The sequence below is a fragment of the Gouania willdenowi genome, chromosome 22, assembly GCF_900634775.1.
Source record: "Gouania willdenowi chromosome 22, fGouWil2.1, whole genome shotgun sequence".
Taxonomy (NCBI): Eukaryota; Metazoa; Chordata; class Actinopteri; order Blenniiformes; family Gobiesocidae; genus Gouania; species Gouania willdenowi.
In genome coordinates this window covers 33,409,093-33,426,826 of record NC_041065.1, presented here as the reverse complement: position 1 = coordinate 33,426,826, position 17,734 = coordinate 33,409,093, and the positions used below count along the sequence as shown (strand labels likewise).

General features: G+C 36.6%; 1 protein-coding gene across 2 annotated transcripts in view; it reads right to left on the bottom strand.

Moving 5' to 3' along the window:
- Positions 1-5,772: 5,772 nt before the first annotated feature.
- The window catches only part of fndc3ba (fibronectin type III domain containing 3Ba), a 102,479-nt gene continuing 90,517 nt past the window's right edge, over positions 5,773-17,734 (bottom strand). Inside the window, exons 24-27 of one of the 2 annotated variants that reach the window (XM_028438340.1) lie at positions 16,387-16,605; positions 12,921-13,087; positions 10,780-10,907; positions 5,773-10,078 (exon numbers count right to left, since the gene is read on the bottom strand). In XM_028438340.1, coding sequence (XP_028294141.1) covers positions 9,767-10,078; positions 10,780-10,907; positions 12,921-13,087; positions 16,387-16,605 — 826 coding nt within the window. In that variant the 3' untranslated portion in view covers positions 5,773-9,766. The remainder of the gene's footprint in view (positions 10,079-10,779; positions 10,908-12,920; positions 13,088-16,386; positions 16,606-17,734) is intronic. The other variant, XM_028438341.1, reaches the window with a different exon arrangement.

The following is a 17,734-nucleotide window of genomic DNA, read 5'->3' as shown; positions in this document are numbered from 1 at the left end:
ATTATGCATTAGTAAAGTCAGAAATATGTGACAGAAAGTCATAATTATGAGATGAAAGAGATAAAACGTCATAATTATGAGATAGAATGTCATTAATATGAGGTAGAAAGTCACAATTATGAGATAGAAAATATAATTATGGGATAAAAAGTCATAATTATGAGATACAAAGTCATAAATATGAGTGTGTAAAGTCATAATTTTGAGTTGATGAAGTCAAAATTATGAGATGAAAGAGATATAAAGTCATAATTATGATTCAGTCAAGTTGTAATTATGAGATAGTAAAGTCATAATTATGTGTTAGTAAAGTCGGAAATATGAGAGAAAGTCATAATCATGAGTTAGTAAGTCATAAATATGAGGTAGAAAGAAAGAGAAAGATATAATTATGAAATAAAAAGTCATATTTATGAGATACAAAGTCACAAGTAAAGTTTTAATTAAGAGATAGTAATGTCATAATTATGAGATAGAAATTCATGATTATGAGTTACTAAAGTTCTAATTATGAGATAGTACAGTCATAATTATGAGATAGAAAGTCATGATTATGAGTTACTAAAGTCATAATTATGAGATAGAGTTCTTAGAATTCAACACATGGTACATAGTGTAGAAAATAGTAAAGTTTTTTGATAATTTACATTAAAATATAATTTTCCCATAATTATGACTTTCAATCTCATAATTATCACTTTACTAACTCATAATTATGACTTGCCATAATGACGTAAGTTTTTTTTGTGGCGGAAACAAACTTTACTGATAAGCTGACATTAAAGTCTGGATTTTTATTTCTATGTTGATTTATTTATTGACTGGTATGGACATCCACATAAGGCCTTATATTATATTCAAACTCTGGATGACAAAGAAAGCACTGTAGATTTTATTGGTGGCACTGATCTGTTCTACTGCAGAGAAGCAGACGTGCAGTGTGTGTGTGTGTGTGTGTGTGTGTATTTACTCTTATACTTTGAAATGAGAGTGTGTGAAGGTGCACTGCTGTAATGTGATGTTGTGTGTTTGCCCTCAGGGTCTAATCTATCGCATAAATGTCTGTGTGACACTGTGTTGCGTTTGTTCCTTCAGTTTAAAAAACACCATAAAATATTAAGAATGTCTCATACGCAGACATGGAGCAGTGAATAAGAGCAGATGCGTGCTGTTGTTTGTTAAAAACAAGTTCTGATGAACTAGGGCGGAGCCCGCGGAACGTCTCATAGCACGTACCACGTTCCCGAGAATTCAAATGGCTCGGTTCCTCCGAGTAAAAAAAGGTTTCCGAGAGGCTCTAGATATCCGCTCATAGAATATCCATGTCAGATTACAGCCTGATTCAACGAGCATTAATGGAGGAGTAGTCGTTTGAAAAATGGGGCCCCCTGGGGTCCCCGTGACACATACGGAGTAATGGGCCCCATTTATATATTGGTATGTGCCAATGATTCGGTACCACGAACTGTCGTAATATTTGACTCACAAATAAATGAGAAATCAACTTTCTTTTTATTTTTTTTTGGGGCCCGAAATCAAAAATCGGGCTCCGAGCGTTGACGCGTACACATCTATAGATTATAGCTAGCATATTTCAGCCTGTTCACGTATAACAGAGGAATAGTGATTTTAACTCGTGTGCACAATAATAATAATAAGAAGAAGAACAAAGTCACCAGAAATGACCAAGATTTAACATAATAAATCCAGCAAGTATATAAATATATATATATATATTTCTTTAAATAATATGTTATGATTTAATTTATTCAGACGACTTTTTTCAGGAAATTTACTTTGAAATTTACTTTGATCTCCTGCCATTTTAACTGTCAGTCTTCCTCAGAGGCCTCTACTGATTGCTTTGATGTATCCTTACGAGTTCTCTTATGATGCTTTGATGCTTTCGTTTAGAACTCGTAAGGATACAGCAAAGCATTCAATAGATGCCACTGAGGAAGACTGACAGTCGAAACATGTCAGGAGATCAAAGTACATTTCCTGGAAAAAAGTTGTCTGAATAAATGAAACCTTAATTTTTTTCTCTTTATTTGTTCGATTTCACCAGGTTGATGTTTTTTTAATGTAAGAAAATTGAAAACTATTGCAAAGGAAAACATTTTATGCCATTGATTGTTCAACAAAAAAGTTATATTTTGAGATCAAATCATTGCCCAGCACAAAACCAGCAGCGTTACTAAGTTTTTCCTCAGGGAGATAAAATCTATTTTAAACACGTATTTGTTTGACAATTTTTAAAACATGAATATAAGTTTTAAAAATGCGCGATGAGAAAAATTGCTTATATTTTCAATCAAAGCATTTCATTTTCTTTAGGACAAAATGTGATTTATTTTCTGATCTGGGCGTCAAATTATCAACATTGTCAGCATTTAGAATAATGACCAATCAGAGCATTAACACAGGAAACATCAAAGGAACAAAGGGATTATGTGTGTTTTTTTGTTGTTTTGTGTGTATTTGGAGTCATTTTGTATAATTTTCTCAGTTTTTCTTGTTGTTTTGTGTATTTTTCTATAATTTAGTAAGTTTTTTGTATATTTTTTGTCTCATTTTCTGTTTTTGTTTTTCTTTTGTGTATTTTTCTGCAATTTTGTATGTTTTTGGAGTCATTATGTGAGTTCTGGTTTCTTGTATTTTTATACCTTATTGTTGGGGTCACATGTGAGTTGCTGCTTTAGGAGTTCAAGGAGAAGCAACTAATTCCTATTTTTTTGGTGTGTAATGTGAGTTATCATGTGTCAATCCTTTGTAAATAGATGATGTTGTGTTGTGTTGTACACTTGATGGTCTCAGATACTAAAACCCGTTCACCAGCAGCCTTCACCACATGGTACTCCTGCCTCTGATGAATGTATCTCTACTGTTCAATGTTTCTAAGTGTGCGTCTTATTGATTTTTCGTGCCACGCTGATGTTTGTCCATGTGATGAAATAAAAATGAACTCATGTCGTTTCTCTTCTTAGAAAAACACGACCAAGTATTTCCTGTTGTTTTATGTTTATTCGTCTCTGACGCATTTCTGTCACAGTAAAAAAAGAATGATCTTTTTCTTTGTTGTCTCTTCTGCTGCTGTTTTCTACAAAAATATCAGTGTTTTTATGTAGGCTCACACACACACACACACACACACACACACACACACTTGACACATAGTTCATCATTGCTAACAAATATGAGATGCAAATTACAGCAAACCTTTGTGAATTAACAAAACATTGACGTCTCTTTTCCTCCCACATTAAACAATGAACCAAACAAAGCACATTTACAGAGAAAATGCTGCATGCTAATGTAATATATGAATATATATTGTAATTTTTTATAGTGTAACCCCTTGGAGTCAGGATAACCCAGTGGTTCCCAACCTTTTTTGGATCGTGAGCCCATTTTTTTAATCACAGATACAGAATAGCCACAATTAATGCACAGCTCAGATAATTTCATACTGAATTTTATTCATTTATTTTTCTCTTTATACTGCATTTTACTTGAAATAGTTTTATATTTAAGAGTGAAAGTATAGAATACAGTTTAAAAGCATGTGTTGTTTTAATTTGAAAAATAATAATATATTATCTCATAATATGAACTACGAGTCGAGAATAAAGTCTATCTATCTACCAATCAGAACATTAACACAGGAAATATCAAAGGAACAAAGTGTTTGTGTATTTTTTTTATCTTGTTTTGTGTGTTTTTGGAGTAATTTTGTACATTTTTCCACTTATTTTCTGTTTTTGTTGTCGTTTTGTGAATTGTTCTGTTATTTTATGTATTTGTTTGAGTAATTTTTGGTCTTTTATTATGTTATATGTGTATATTTGTCATCCTTTTATGTGTTTTCTGTGATGTATATGGTTTTGCAGTCATTTTGAAACAGAAAGACACAGAATAAGTCAGAAAAAATTAAAACATTTATTGGGCATAAATATATTATATATACGCTACCGATACAGTTACGTCTTACATACATAGGGTAGTATTTGCAAAAATCTATACATTAAAATTGATATGGCAGTTTTCTTTTTTTTTTGTATAATGCATATGAAAATTGTCTAACATTTACAATACAAGAAGAAATGCATGAATTTCTTTATTTTTCAATTCATAGACCATGACAACATTGGAATGTTTGCTTTTTTTTTTTTTTTTTTTTTTAAATCGTGAGGTAAAAAAAAGTTGGTTTTTATCTCTTAAAAAATTGTTAAATACCTGTGAGCTGTTTTTTTTTTTCTCTCAAATCGCCAAATCTCTCAGTCAAAAATCTAAAACGTACAAAACATCCAAAGAAAGAAAACCAAAAAAATTAAAAATAGTAATGATCTGAAGGCACAGATGTTCGGTTTCCGGGAACAAACCAAACCAAAACCAAACAAAAACAAAACATTGTCTCGTCAAATGTTGAGGACCTAAGGGGTGATAAAGGGAAGTACCCTGACCACAAATACAAAGCTTTTCAGTCAACAATGTGTTAACTTTAGATCATTCAACACTAGGAAAACTGGCCTGCAAACAATAGACAGAAGTAGGGAACGGGAACGCTGGATGGAAGTCACAAACGTGAGCCAACCTCACCCAGGATTGAACTTTCTTGATTGCCGTAGCTTCCCATTACGGCTGCATTAATGCTAACGTCACAGTGATTCCAACGACTGAATAATAATAATAATGCCTACCAATGTAACAGACAGTGTCGGCTTTAGTGTTTGGAACAGAGAAGATGATTGTTGCGTTTTCCTCTTCCCAGGCCTAATGCTCGGCGTTAAAAAAAAAAAAAAAAAAAAAAAAGTGCTTCAACTGTTAGTCATAATGTATTTACCATCTTTCATTCTAGAACTCTATAGATACCTCTGTATAATATCTCTCAGCAAAAATACACTGGATACAAAAAAAACACTCACTACTAGTTTACCAGCACTACTAGCCTGAAAACAAAAACTATCATCTCTGTGTTGTCATCAAAATGCCTGAATTTATCAAATGATTGTTGATGTTTTTTTTATTTTACCTTTCAGTGTAAAATCAGGTTAGTTAAAAAAAAAACTCTTCCAAAGGCGGGGCTACACATTTTCAAATGGCACATTTTTGCTTTACAAATAAAAACTAAAATATAATATGAAAAAAAGCATAATCACTACGGAAGCAGATTAGGGACAATTTTGATGAGAAAATGATTCTGGGCAAATAAAAAATAAAGTTGAAATGTCGAGATTAAAGTTGAAATGTAATGTCGAGATTGAAGTAAAAAAAAAAACAAGATTAAAATCAAAATTTGGAAACATTTTATCTCAATATATTTCGAATTTAATCTCGACATTGCGACCTTAGACTAAAAATTTCCACTTTAATGTTGACATATTTCGACGTTATACTCAAAATTTCAACTTTAAATTCGAAATTTCAACTTTAATTTCAAAATTCCAACTTTATTCTCGAAATTTAAACTTTTATCGCAAAATTTCTACTTTAATCTTAAAATTTCTAATTTCATCTCAACATTTCGACTTTAAACTCCAAATTTCAACTTTGATCTCAAAATTCTGACTTTAATCTAGAAATTTCAACTTTAATCTCGACATTTCGACTTCAATCGCAAAATTTCAACTTTAATCTCAAAATTTAAATTTTAATCTTGACATTTCAACTTTAATTTCAAAATTTCAACTTTTTTCTTGACTTGCCAAAAAATATTTTCTCAATCAAAATTGGCCCTAATCTGCTTCTGTATAATCACAGATCACGTTAATGTTTTTTTTTTTTCCTTTTGAGAATAACAGTAATAATAATCATTATAATAATCGTAATGCGGTCGATAAAGAATTACATCACAGAACCCTTTTTTTTGACGACATCTAGTGGGAGACGAAGAGCCGCACTTTGGCAATGAAACAGTCAAAAAATAAGATATTTGAAGCTTCATTAGAAACACTAATAATCAGATTTAAAAAAAAAAAAACAGCCAAAGGCGGCCACGTTTATCCCAATAACGAATGACGCGCGGCGACGTGCTACATTGTCTAAAGCGTCATTGAAAGCATTTACAAAAAAAAAAAACTGCTCGCCTGTGCGTGGCCGAAACAGGAGATGAGAGAACAAAAAATAAAAATACGCCTGGTTATATGTTTCAAACATGAACGAGTACTGCAATGAATGAATGAATGAACTGAGGAGCTCGACGTTCCCAACAGCTGTAAGAGAAATACTTAAAGGGTTACTGAGATAAGGAATGCTGGCCTTAAATCGGACAATCTAACATAACATCCTTTTAGAAAATAAAGAAAAAACAAAACATGCTACGAGTAAAATTAGTATATAACTACACTTGTCTCTTAATCTTTAAACAATAAATAAATGAAGATTGCACTGTAATTGGCATGTAAAGTACTGTATGCAAATATATAGTATATAAATAAACCTACAAAAGAACTCTACCTTGACTTTCCCATCAACTTTGGCAAAGGTTTTTTTCTTTTTTTTAGCTAGTAAACCACTTTACTTACTGGTACATAGAAAAAGAGCAAGGCACAGCATGGAGTAGACGGAGGAGCAGAAACAGCAGAAGAAGAAGAGAAGGAAAAAAGAAAGAAAGATGGTGGTGGCTGCAGGTTTGGATTGCGTTATCCCTGAGCTACATCACAGGCTGCCACTCACAGCTAATCCCAAACCCAATGAACTAATGGAGATTAGGATGACTTCTTTGGATCACCAGGGTGTAACCTGGATACCTGTGCCTTGGCTTTTTTTCATTCAGGCTGATGACGGTCAGGGGGGAGGGGGTGTGGGGTATATATGGTCGGTGTTCCGTCAAAGGCTGCTTTGGTTAGTGAGAAATGAGTTCAAGTCCTCAGAGGACATGTCCGTCTGAGGAAAGACTACAGACCTGCCACTGTTCGATTACACGTCAATAAAAGCGTATTTAGAAGAGGAGAGAAAAGAAGGGATGGATCGAAAGCACAAGTAGCAGAAAGCTAATGATAGCTAATTATGGAACACTTAGATGTATTGATTCAGAGTTGCTGGAAAGTGAAATGGCTCTGGTGGTGGTGGTGGGGTGGGGGTTGAGCTCAGCTAACTCCTAATGGCTTTCATTAACAGCTGTGAGAAGTACGACTAGCTAGCTAGCTAAGTCTGTGACGCTACAAACATGTTGCTACTGAAGCTACGGATAGAACTAACTGTGCGTTCACAAAGAAAGCGACTTCAGCGACTCTGGCGACTAGATTACATTTAGAATCAATGAAAATGATGCAAAAGAGGCAAGACTCCCTCCAATCACGCGAAAGAGTCACTCAAAGTTGGAAAATGTGAAACGTTCAAAATGTTCACTTTGAGTGACGATGTGTTGCGACATCAAGATGCAAAACTTCCCAAAAATGAAAAAATGTAACTCCCTTCAAGCTACACAAATCAAGCAATTCTAGCAACTCAGATTGGGTGAAAGACTTGCTGGAAGTTGCTCAAAGTTGGAAAATGTTTTACTTTTAAAGCGACTTCAAGTGACGCCGCATCGCGACATCAAATTGGAAACAAGTTTCTCCCTACGCTTTTCCCAAGTCGTCAGCTCAATCGCACGATCTGAGTTGCTGGAAGTTGCTTGAAGTTGGAAAATTTTGAACTTTTCAAGCGTAATGAAAAAAAAGCAAAATTGAGTTGCAAACCGGCTTTGAAATTGGCAGCGTAAACGAAACAATGAAGTGAGCAAAAAGCGCTATTATATTCAAGTGACTCATCGTGGGTCTATAGTCGCTGAAGTCACGTTCGGTGGGAGCACACCTTAAGGCTCGAGTAACGGCTAAAAGACCGACCCACGTCCAGACACGGGAACAGCCCACGCCTCTTTTTCTACGCCTAGCCAATCCCTAGCCCAGGTTGGCTCTCAAAGGTCTGTGACGCTACAAACAAGTTGCTATGGATAGAAACTAAATGTGCGTTCACTCCAGAAGTGACTTCAGCCACTAGATTACATTCAAAATCAATGTAAATGACGTGACGTGAGGCAATCTCTTTTCCAGTGACTAAATCGCGCGATCAGAGTCACTCAAAGTTAAAAAATTATTAACTTTTCAAGCGACGCAACATCCTACGTCAAGATGTAGAACTTCTCAAAAATTTTAATTGAGTCGTATATGGGCTTGGTGGGGTACATGACGCAATAAAGCGTGATTACATTCAAGCGACTCATTAAGGAACTATAGTCACTGAAGTAGCATTCGGTGTGAACGCACCTTTAAGCGACTTCAGCAATGCTGGTGACTAGATTATGTTCAAAATCAATGGAAATGAGGCGACGTTAAGTGACCTCCCTTCAAGTGGCGCGACTCAAGCAATTCCAGCGAGTCAATCGTGCAATCTGAGTCATTGGAAGTTGCACGAAGTTGGAGAGTTTTGAACTTTTCAAGTGACTTTGAGTGACGCAACATCCAATCGGCAACGAGTTTCTCCCTAAGTCACTTCCCAGGGTGTTAATTCAAACGCGTGATCACTGAGTCACTGGAAGTCACTCAAAGTTGGAGAATTTTGAGCTTTTCAAGCGACTTCGTGTGACGCTGTGTCATGACATCCAATCGCCAACAAGTTTTTTGCTTCGTCGAGATGTAGAACTTCACGAAAATGAAAACGGAGTTGGAAACAGGGTAGACGAAGCGATAAAGTGACAACGTTCAACTGACTCATTATGGGCGCTTTAAGCAACTATAGTCGCTGAAGTCGCATCTGGTGTGATTGCACCTTAAGGCTGGAGTAACGGCTAAAGGACCGACCCATGTCCAAACACGCTAGCCCAAGTTGGCCTTTCAAAAAAGCCCATTTAGACGAACAAACATGGTTTTTATTTCCAGGTTGAAGACCAGTGTTTAAAAAGCTCCTTCAACCATCTTCACAAGCTAAACTTATTTCAGAGCTGTTGTTCGTGAGCACCAAGAATTCACTTCTTCTTCTTCTTCTTCTTCCTCTGTACTTCAGACCTCACACTGCCATCACTTCTGTAGCAGTCAGAGATATTTGCTATGATATATAGAGAGTATATATATATTTATATATGGTTTTCTGATCTGGTAAAATCACGGGTTAGCAGCATCTTACACCACACAGAGATTGCATCACTTTGGTAGCTGTATGAATGAGTCCGTGGGAGCGACTTCTGAGGGACCAAACGTGTCTTTTGTTCTCATTGTCGTCGCGAGTGCGTTTGTAAGCGAGTGGGTGGTTGTGTACGTACGGTACGTCTTCACGAGTCTTTGTCGGATTATTAACAAGCGCAGGCACAGATTAGCTTGAGTTCACGAGCAGCTAAAGCTTGGATAGCCCGGGTCGCAAAACAAAGAAAGTCTGCAGCGAAAATGTGTATGTTTTTTAAAAAATTGTGAAAAAGCAAAGGCAATGATGGTCTAGAAGCACATTTTCTAGATTACTGTGTTCCGAAAAAATAATAAACAGCGACTATTTTAAGGCTTGATTATCTATTTTTCTCTCAACTGAGGTGTAAAAAATCATCAGGATTTCTTTGACAAACGTCCCTAATGTGATAAAAAAAAATCCCTAAAATGACACAAACAATAAAAAAAGACAACAGAGAGTCCAACAGAGTGAAGAAGGCAGAAGAACATACACAAAAACCTTAGAAATACATCTCAAGTGTTTGTTTTTGATTTCGTTCGGTTCTTTTTCTGTCAAAGATGATTTAAAAACTGTTTGTTTTTCACTTTCTTTCTCTTTTCCATCCTGTGCGTAGTCGAACATTCCCTCACTTCATGAAGAAGTACTGTAGCAGGCAGGCGATGAGGATGGAGAAGCCGGCAAACATGCACACGATCAGCGCCGCAAAGCGCTCGTCGCTTAGCATAAGCGCCGCCCCTTTGCCCGTCTCGGCGCCGCACTGCTCGGCCAACGATGCGGCCTCCTGGCGGCGCAGCGTGAAGAAAGAGGAGGGGCTTAGCGGGCCGCACAGCTCCTGGCACGTGTCCTGGCAACGCCGGCACGCCCCCACCCGGAAACGGTAGTCCATGTTGCCATGGAGACCGGCGATGAGGAACGAGCCCTCCTCGCCCTTAAAAACCTTTGGAAGAAGAAGAAAAGCAGGTGGTTTTAAAATGTATGTGGAAGGACGGAAGGAAGGAACCAAAGTAGGAAGGAAGGAGAAAAGGAAAGGAGAGAAAGAGATAATGATATTAAATAAAGGAAAATTAATAAGTAAATAAAGAAATAAAGAAAAGTCATTAAGAAAGAAAAAGAAATAAATAATAATAATAATAAAGAATAAAAGAAAAAGAAAGAAAGAGACGAAATACATAGCGGAACATGACGATGTGCATTTCATAAATAACATGAACATGAGCTCTTTCTTCCTTTTTTCTTCTGCTTTATCTTTTTTTTTTCAACCTTTATTTAAATACAGTAGATAAGTCCAAATAAGACGTCAATGACTTGATTTTATCAGACTTTCATTAATGAGCTCAAAATAAAAACCCTAAGACTGAAACATGCATTTCACCTAAAACAATACAATAACTACAGATTTACTTTAAATATGAAAAATAAAGAATATATGCAGTAAATATTTGATAAAGACATTGTTCTCGTACACACAGCTGTACGGTACTTCTGTTTCTCTGATCCAATCACAGAAAATGAAACATCTTTTTATCTAATATTCTGCTCAGAGCCATCTGAGTCCAACACAGTGCACAATAACATCGTCTCAAAGAGGAATAAATAAAGAGACTTTTAGGACAAAGTGTGATTTAGTGAAAGACAAACCTGTTTGTACTCAGACTCACGTCCCACCAGCATCTGCAGCACGTAGCTGACAGGGTCTCCTCTCATTGGAGGGATGGTCTCCCATGTGATCTCACACACGTTGCCCTCCCGCTGGAGGACTCGGGGAGCTGTAGAGGACATTACAGAGTTAAAATATATATAACATACCACTAAGGTCAAACAGGGGAATTAAAACTTTACTATTAAAAAAGACCAACATTGACAAATTAGTTATGGATTTGGTTTTCAACAATTTTATTACATGGGGCGGGGCCACAAACATGATTGCATCTGATCTGAGAAGTCATATGATCACTATTAATGTCAGTATTAGAATAATAACCAACCAGAGCAATAATATGTGTGTTTTTAGGGTTGTTTAGTTATTGCTTTGTATATTTTTGTGTGTTATGGTTTAGTTTGTTGTTTTGAGTGTTACTGTTGTCATATGTGTAATTTTCTTGTGTGTATTTTTGTAGTAGCTTTGTGGGTTTTTTTGTTTTCATTCTGGAAGTTTTTGTTGTTTTGTGTTTTTACTGCTGTTTTGTCATGATTCTGTATATTTTCATGTGTTTTTATTGCTTTTTTGTTGTTGTTTTTCTATATTTTTGTTGTGGGTTTTTGTTGTTGTTTTTCTATATTTTTGTTGTGGGTTTTTGTTGTCATCCTCTTGCATGCGTGTCTTTGTTGTTTTGTGTGTTATAAGTCATTTTGTTGTTGTTTTGTGTGTTTTTGTTTTTATTATGTTGTATATTTCCTGTGTGTTTTTTGTTGTTGTGGTTTTGAGTCTTTTTGTGCATTTTTGTTGTCCTTTTGGGTATTTTGCTCTAATTTTAAGTGTTTTTTGGAGTCATTTTGTGCGTTAACTTTGGGGCCACACAATGCCTGATCTACTCTTCTGCTCCTCGACGAAGGCGGTCGCATTTTTCTTTGCTCCCTCTCTTCCCACCCGTATCCGTCCTTGCTGCTGCTTTTGTTTTGTCTGGTGAATGTAATAGGAGCCTTATGGAATTATGGAATTGATCTGTTTGTCACTTAATGCAATCTATCAAATCAAACAAAAAGATGGGGCAGTGGTGAGCCCGCGTGTCCAAGCAGGACGTTTGGGACTGGATATGCGCTGGACCCTTGGAACAAGTGGCGAGTTGTGTGTCTGTCAATTCTGTCCGTGGAAGATGTGGAGGACATCTACATGATTGGAATTATGGGAGCAGGTATGCTGCTGATTGGAGCTGGCAAATTTCTGACCTATCGCAAAGTCCGTATTACGCTGACAACTGTTTTGGAAACGCTGCCAGTCATTTCTGAAGGGTGGGGCCGGGCTCTCAACACTCATGTGATGAATAAACTCAAAAGCAAGCAGGAGCTACTTTTAGATCGTTTATGCGAAATTGAACCCAACTTGGAGAAGATGGGTGCCCGGCTCGCAAGTTAAGGCCACTTTATCGGATTCATGCAGAGAGACCCAGTACAGAAGGCTATATGAAATGGACCAAGCCTGAATCGAAAACACATTGCTTATCTTTCTTTTGGCTCCCAAAGCCAGCTGTCCAAGGCTGTCTCATCACCAGGAAGTCTCTGCAGACAGCGCCTCCTCTCCATCCTGGTCCCTGACACCCCCCCCCCCGCCCACGTACTATGATTCCAAGCTCTTAGTGTCTGTGTTCTGCTTTGTGCATGTACGCCAAGGAGGTCCTTTCCTAGTTTTACACTGTCCTCCCCAATAGGGAGTTCAGTTTAAAACCTGCCTTTTCCCCTCACCTCTCCTTTTTTTCACCTTGTCTTTCTCACTTCTCCTTCTGTTGTTCTCCCATTTTTTTCATTTAAATGCGGGGCGCCACAGTTCTCCCACTCCTGTCCTCCCATGTTGTAAGTGTTATATGTGACTGTCTTTTCATGTTTTCTTGAACGAGTGAAATGAAATCTCTTTGCTCTGTAACATGTGCAATGACAAGTAAAGCTATTCATTTACATACTATTATTGACACACTGGTTGGTGTAGTTGTGCTGAATCTGAAAGACGAGGAATTATTGGACTCGACACTTTAATATCACAGTTTCTTTCCCCAAAAAGACAAAGACCCACTTTCGCTGATATGCTATAAATAATCTGCCTATTCAGCAGTAAATGTAGCGTATACCTTTAAGTGCAGGCGGCACACACTTGGTGGTGCAGAAAGTGTGTGTGTCAGAGAAAGGTCCGTCCCCTGCGTCGCTGATGGCCTGTATTCTAAAGCTGTAGCTGCTGGACTCCATCAGACGCTGCACCTTGTAGGTGTGGCTCGGCCCGCGGTAAATGGTTACAAACCTGTGAAAAAATACACAAAAAAGTCAAGATAAAAGACTAAAGGTGGTTTATGAGGAGGAGGAAGTGAAACAAGTCAATAAAGCACTTCCTGTCTATTCTGAATATACATAGAGGAGAAAACACAACTTATCAGATAAAGACACTGGCTGTGTTGTAAATGTCATACTAACGTACGTCTAAATGAGTATGTAGTGTATGTAGTATGACAAGTATTTATTTAAGTATGTATTTAACAGTCTGAGGCATCTCTCCTTGCACTGTCTGTAAATATGTCTATATTCTTTATACTTATATGTAAATGTTTTTTTTTATGACAGTACATTTCCTCACTGTGGGATCAATAAAGTCACTGTACTCTATAACTCTACTAAAATTGAGTATGTGAGAAATACCAGGATGTTTACTATATGAGGACATTCTTTAAGTATACACGGTGGGCACACGAGTCACACTCAACCGTCCCATGATGCATTGGGAGCTGAATGTAAAATGGTCCTGGGACCAGTGTCACGTACTGAGTTTACCTCTGTACTGAGATTATAACCCTAATCCTAATATAATCCAATAAACAAATAAAGCACGTGTTTGTTCACTTTGAAAACAAAAATAAACAAAAATGAATTATTTCTTTTTAGCAAAAATTAATTTTCCAGTAGTGCGCATGTGCACATATACAATCTCAGTACAATGCGCACTCAGTACATGACACCAGCTTTAAGCTCAAATTCAAACATCCCTTTTTCAAAACAAGAGCATCTTTTCTTGTCTTCCATTAGTTTTTTTTTTTACTTTTTTTTAAGCAGCAGCAGCAGCAGCAGCAGCAGCAGCAGCAGCAGCAGCAGCGCCACATCGTCACGGCATTGGAGGTTGAAGTATTCTGTTCAATCGACCGTTTTGACTGCGTGACGTTGTTCAGAAAGTTTGGTGCACTTGGTAAATAGAACGTGTGAAAATGAATCAGAGCAAATTAAAATGCAACAAAGTTGCAGATTTATCGCCTGAGCCTGAGTCCACCGTATGCGTGAAAGTACCCTTAGTGTGCTTTAGGTTTTTAACGCTGCAGGTTCCAAATGCATCTTGGGAAACTTGGAAATATACTTCAGTGGGAACGCTCATCATCCTAATCATACTTATAGTATATAGTAGACAGTATATACATACTTTAGTATATAGTATATACTATAGTATATAGTAAACAGTATATATACTATAGTATATAGTAGACAGTATATACTATAGTATATACTATAGTATGTAGTCAACAGTATACTCATTGAGTTTGATTCCCAAGGATTAAGCTTGTATGTATGAGGTTAGAATGAAAGTGTGAGCTGTTAAAGGGTGAATAAATCGATGAAACACTGTGTGTGTGTGTGTGTGTGTGTGTGTGTGTGTGTGTGTGTGTTACAGATCACAGCCTTTTGCCTAGAGCTCCATCTGTTACAGCTGCCTTTGTGTCTCCTTTCCATTAGTGTCAGTGTGTGTGTGTGTGTATGTGTGTGTGTGTGTGTGTGTGTGTGTGTGTGTGTGTGTGTGTGTGTGTGTGTGTGTGTGTGTGTGTGTGTGTGTGTGTGTGTGTGTGTGTGTGTGTGTGTGTGTGTGTGTGTGTGACTGAGTGTCAGCCAGAGAGCGTGGCATCATCCCAGCCCTCATTCAAACACTCCCAGTGCCAAAGCGTAATGACAACAGGCTGAACTGAGCGCGCTCACAACACACACTGACCTGACAGGTGGACAGTGTGTGTGTGTGTGTGTGTGTGTGTGTGTGTGTGTGTGTGTGTGTGTGTGTGTGTGTGTGTGTGTGTGTGTGTGTGTTGACCTTCTGCACTCTCATTTGTCGTATTGACTACCTGTGCTGACAAGGATGAGGAAAGGTTTTCAGAGACGTCAAATAGTTTGTAGTGAGTGAATGAAATGATAAATATTTAAACCTACAGCTGCTGCACTGAAGATGAAATAAGGTGACGTTTTAATGAGCTTTTTACAATGTGAGTTAATTAGCACGAGACAGTTTTATGCTACATTATGTTTAAAAATCTTTGATGATTAGTCAATAAATCAATCCATAATGAAAACATCCTCTATGTCAGTGGTTCTCAACCTTGGGGTCGCGAAACACTAACAATTTTTTTTTTTAACAATTTGAGTCCATTTTAGCTAATTTTTCTGCAACTACATCAAATTTTCCATATTTTAACCTATTTTCATCACTTTTTCTCACCATATTTTTGCTCCTTTTAATGTATTTTTGCTACATTACTTCCATTTCTGACACTTCTACATCACATTTTAATGTCTTTTCTACACATTTTTCCACTTTCCAGACATGTTTATCACTTATAAACCCTTTCTACCACTTTTACACCTAATGTCACATATGTCGACCTATTATTGTCACTTTTCACCATATTTCAAGATTATTTTTGTCAATTTAACCACATTCACAATTTGACATTTTTCTGTCCCTTTTTGGCTCTAATTTGCAACTTCCAACCAATTTCTGTGTTCTATCAATTCCTCTGTTTCCTCTTTACTAGATCGTTTGATTCCTCAGTGTTTTCTGATCAATATATCAAATCAATATATTAGTTAAGTGTTTTCCAGGTTTAAAGGCAGATTTCAAACTGCTGTCAAAAATTCTATAAATACACAAATTACATGGATATGTTGGTAATTTGTTTAAGACAATGGTTTATTGGCTCCCGTAGTGAAAAACTGATGCTTAAAAATTTTATTTTTTGCATGAATTCCAATTGTTTGCATGAAGTGCAAAACTTAAAATACTAAAAAATTCAGTTTTTGAAATCAAATTCTGATATTTTCTAAACAGCATCTACAATGACTGCAAACGTCTTCTTATATTGAACATTAAAAATGTATTTATAGCAAGAATTTGCCACTATATGTTTACATTACAGTTTACAGTCAAACATTTTGATGCACTGTAGCACAGTTTATTAATAAATCTATAATGTGTGTAGATGGTTTGTGTAGGACAGTCTGAAGATGAGACACTTTAGAGTCCATTGAATAAAAACTGTTGGAGTAGATAAGTTTAATAAGTTTTACATGATGACGTCATCATTTATGAAAGGTTTAAATGTTCTAAAGTTTCTAAACATTTTGTTGAAAGCTGTGAATGTGTCACACATTTGGTTTTATAAAATGTTTAGCTTTAGTGCATTCTGTGTAGCGGCCCCTTTAAGACAGTCTGGGATAGAACCGGAACTTTGTGTAAAGTTTGGTGAATTTTCTTCCTAAGAAGAAGAATAAAGACAGAACATGTTGCTGGTACTCAACCTGTGGTTCTTGTCCTCCATCTGTAGTGTGTAGACCATGTCCTCAGACATCAGGGCGCGCGTGTGGCTCACGTTCTCCCCCCACTTCAGCTTCAGGCTCTGAGGCCCAGCGGCCGAGCATTCCAGTGGGGGAGGGGCCGGAGGAAGGGGGCGTGTCCTCATGAGTAGTGGTGCACTCGAAGGACTGGAGCCAATCGCATTCACAGCCTGGATGTGCACACTAAATCAGATGGAAATCATATTAGCGTTGATGCATCTTTATTGGAGTTTATGATTTATGTGCATGTGTGTGTGTGTGTGTGTGCGTGTGCATGTGTGCGTGTGTGTGTGTGTGTGTGCGTGTGTGTGAGACATCACACCTGAAGCTAATGGAACATACATGGAACACACTGCAATGTTATTTTCAAATTGCAGAGCCATTTTCTACTTTTCCTCCATCATTTCACAATTATAACTCAGTGTACTCTCCAAGATGGGCTCACATGAAACAACAGCATGCAGCCACTTATTCTCCTCTTGTATAATAAAATATGGAAAAAATGACTCAAAAACACATTAAAAATACAAACGAGAGAATGAAAATACACAAAATGAGAAAAAAAAAATCCTCCTAAATGACTGGAGACATACGGAATGACAATAAAAACACAAAAAAACAATTCTAACAATGAAAAAATTAGAAGAAAACATGTCAAATGACAACGAATGTACACAAAATGACAACAACAACAACACAAAAGAGACACAAAATGACTCTTAAAAAAGGATTATGGCAGCAAAAATGTACAACATGGCTCAACAAACACACAGAAAAACAACAAAAATGCACAAAATAATTATACCAATTTAAAAAACCCAGAACAAAATGCACTAAAACAGAAAGAGACACAAAATGACTCCAAATATATACAAAACGACAATAAAAAATACACAAAATGAGTCAAAAACACACAAAAAAAACCCCAACAAAATTGGAAAAGAGTAAACAAAAATACACATAATGACAAAAAAACCCCACAATAAATCATAAAAACACAAAATGAGTTAAAAAATCAAATAATATCCTACAACACAATGCATGAAATGATAAAAAATGACTCAAGAAACACACAAAACTACAACAAAAACACATTAAACTATAACAAGAATACACAAAATGACTGTCAAATACTAAATGACTCTAGACAAACAGAATGACAACAAAAACACACAAATGCACAAAACAACTCCTATATATTAATATGATAAATGAACAAAGCTGCAAAAACAAAGGGAACCTTTCTGCGTATGTTCACAGGTTGGATGCACATTGTGATTTATCATGGATGTGCACCATCGTGTGCATGCAA